This window comes from Helianthus annuus, chromosome 15, assembly GCF_002127325.2.
Source record: "Helianthus annuus cultivar XRQ/B chromosome 15, HanXRQr2.0-SUNRISE, whole genome shotgun sequence".
NCBI classification, from domain to species: domain Eukaryota; kingdom Viridiplantae; phylum Streptophyta; class Magnoliopsida; order Asterales; family Asteraceae; genus Helianthus; species Helianthus annuus.
The window spans coordinates 63,503,492-63,506,768 of record NC_035447.2 but is presented as its reverse complement, the minus strand read 5'-3'; the positions used below and the strand labels follow the sequence as shown (position 1 = coordinate 63,506,768).

At 37.4% G+C, this 3,277-nt stretch overlaps 1 protein-coding gene across 1 annotated transcript; it reads right to left on the bottom strand.

Moving 5' to 3' along the window:
- Window positions 1-274: 274 nt before the first annotated feature.
- On the bottom strand, window positions 275-2,757 carry LOC110931390 (putative receptor protein kinase ZmPK1). The gene has a single exon (XM_022174787.2). The coding sequence runs from the start codon at window positions 2,557-2,559 to the stop codon at window positions 388-390; it is 2,172 nt and encodes a 723-aa protein (XP_022030479.2). The 5' UTR covers window positions 2,560-2,757; the 3' UTR covers window positions 275-387.
- Window positions 2,758-3,277: the final 520 nt, after the last annotated feature.

The window sequence follows — 3,277 nt, the reverse complement described above, 5'->3', positions numbered from 1 at the left end:
GAAAAAACGGTTCATCTAACTTCATTGCTGTAAAAAGTTTTCATAACACAAATATTTTCCCTATTCTTTTCGTTCTAACATTTTCCTTAATGGACAATCCTTCTCCATGTGACCAATTACAAGAAGCTAGAACCAAACACTTTATATATTATAGGAAATATGTTATTAAGTAACACATAGCAATAATAACCTCCATCATAACAAACAACAAGACATTCTTAACTCACCTTAGACATGAACAAGGAATTAAGATTTATTAAACAACATCAACAAAATGGAATCACAACCTAGTCAATACTAAAAACATACCGAAATAACATGAAGCATAGTGTCCAACTCATAACTGGTTTTAATAATTTTAACCACATGAGAAAAGTGCGGTTGTGACTAAACTTCCATCTCAAGGTGGAGAAGCCTCTTCACAACCTCACTCATGGTTGGTCGAGCGTCTTTATCATCCTCAACACATTCTAGAGCCACTTTTAGAAGATTATTCAGCTGACCTATTTCATACTCACCCGTTATCATAGGATTTAGCAACTCTGTAATTTGTGTCTCTGTCAAACATTCGCTAGCCCGATGGACCTTCTCGTTTAACCAACTTACGAGCCTCTTTTGTTCCAACATTTCGTTATCATCACTTGGTTGATCATATGTGGGACTTCTTCCTGTTATCATCTCTAGAACCACCATCCCGTAGCTATAAACATCAACCTTTGAAGTAATTGGAAGATTAAACACCCATTCTGGAGCCATATACCCTCGGGTCCCCCTTATCCTTGAAAAGAGAGAATTTTCTTTTACGCCTTGTTGGAATAGCTTGGACAGACCAAAGTCAGCAACCTTTGGGTTATAACTAGCATCCAACAATATATTTTGTGGTTTAACATCACAGTGCAAAACCCACTCCAAGCATTCTTCATGTAGATAAGCTAGCCCTTTCGCAACGCCAAATGCAATTTCAAATATATTTTGCCAATCAAGCTGGTTACCACCTATGTTCTTGGCTAATGAGCCATTCTCCATGTACTCATAGACCAAGATCCGATGTTTTCCCTCAATACAATAACCATATGTTTCTATCAAGTTCTTGTGATTTATCCATCCGATTGTGCTCATCTCTGCTAGAAATTCGGCTTCTCCTTGGATAGCCTCATGGAGTTGCTTAATAGCTACCACTCGGTTGTCTGGAAGTATGCCTTTGTACACAATACCCCCACCGCCTCTTCCGATCTCTTCCCTGAATTTATTAGATGCCTTCACTATCTCGGCATATGTAAACCGTTTGAATCCGGTAGCAATTGCAAGGTAGGTTTGGGTTGTGCCTGATGGTTGTTTGGTGATATAATAGAAGAATACAAAGGATGTAACTTCAATCACACCAAGGATGATGCTGAACCACAACATGAACTTGAGGGACCCGTTTGCACTCTTTTTCTCGTATGTTCGTTTGAGCTGAATCATAGAACTTGAGCAATCCAAAACGTTGTTAGCAACATGTTGATTATATGATAATACATCATTTTTAGGTAGCTTAAGATAAGTGACGTGATGAGTGCCCCTGTAGTAGCCATTGAACAACAAAGTCTTGATATAACATCTAAAGGATCCCGTCCCTTTATCTTTATCAAAGTTATATTGAAAGGCTTTACAGTTGGAGTCATTCAAGCAGGCGTTCTTGCATTCTTTGAGACTGGAACTTGGTATATAAATGGAATCAAATCCATAAAATTCTACATGAGGGAGCTTTATGAATTCAAACTTTTTATGATGCCCAGAAAGATCAAATGTAGATTCACACCCAAAAGACAAATCTGAGTGGTTCTTGCTCTTGTATCCTTGCGGGCAAGTGCAACTCCTTCCTGATTCAAAGCTGTATGTACAAAGGCTATTTGGACCACAAATCCCATGAATTGTACATGGTGTTAAAATTGCTTGCCAAGAAACACGCCAACTTCTTTTGTTAAGTGAGTAAACTCTAATATTACCATCAACATCAAGTGTGAGTCTTCTTTGAAGGGCATCACCATAGTCGGTGGTAATAAAAGTAAGATTGTCCGAGGATTGGAAACGCCCTTTGGAATCAAGCAAAGCAAATCTACTATTGTTGTACGTAGACCTTCCTGCTTCCCATGTTAGTAAATAAGGTTCAGGCCAATAAACGCTGGTAACTTCGTTGCTACTGTAAAGAAGGCTGATTACATTGTCATTGTCAAAATAGAGTTTGTAGAAGCCAGAAGACAAATTTGTCGAACTTCTGGAAGATATGAGGACGGTGTCTTTAGTGAAAGGCTGATTGGGAAGGATAGTGTCGGTTGGAAAACTAAAACTCTGCCAAAGATATGATTTATTTTCAAACTCGGTAAGAACAAGGTTACCCGAGTCAAGGAGTTGCAGTTGCAAAGGTGAGTTAGATTGAGTGTTGGTTGCCCAAATTCTTTGGCCAACGTCTCTAAGAATAAGATTTCCTCTCTTCGACAAGGAAATCCTGGAGCGTTTTCCGTTGACAGGTTCATTTCGGTTTGCCATCCAAACCAATGTGTGGTTTCCATTCAGCATGGGTTGAGAAAACCATATTGCAAAGCAATAAGCATTTTGGCCAATCTCATAAAATCCTGCTGTGAAAAGGCCATTTGATGAAATCAAATGATGTTTCTTTTCAACCAAGAGTGATGAGCCTTGGGTTAATACACGTGGTGAGGAAGGAGAAGAAGGAGCAACAACATGTGGAAAATGACAAAGGGTTATCAAAGGTAAGAAAAATACTAAAGGTAAATGCATGATGTATTGTGAATGAATGAATAAACATCTACTTTGTGTGTATATATTGAAATTTTTGGTTGAAATTTTTGGTAATTAAAGGATATTCAATTCAAAGTTGTAGGGACCTATTGACATTGTAATAAAATCATAATCATATTCGTATATAGTGGGTGTCAACTTTGCTTCTAATACATGGTCGGAGTAAATTACAAGTTGGTATATATGCTTTACGAATTTTGGTTTAAACTACGGAATACGTTCCTACTCTTTGTCAAACCATAAAGATAATTTACTTTATACTTCAAAAAAAAAAATACTTCCGTTCTCCATGTTATATCTTCTTCATCCCCTCATCCAGTTTTCTACTACCCAAATTTACTTTTATTATCATACGGAGAAAAATGCTCGTATAATCCATGTGGTTTGCTCTATTGTCATCTATAATCCCTACATTTTTAAAATTACAACTATAATCACTAACTTTTGCACATTCTTTCTCGGATAGTCTCTAGCA

What these genes read in the sequence shown, in the direction of transcription:
- LOC110931390 (XM_022174787.2), bottom strand. Translation starts at nt 2,559, where the DNA reads ATGCTGAATGGAAACCACACATTGGTTTGGATGGCAAACCGAAATGAA.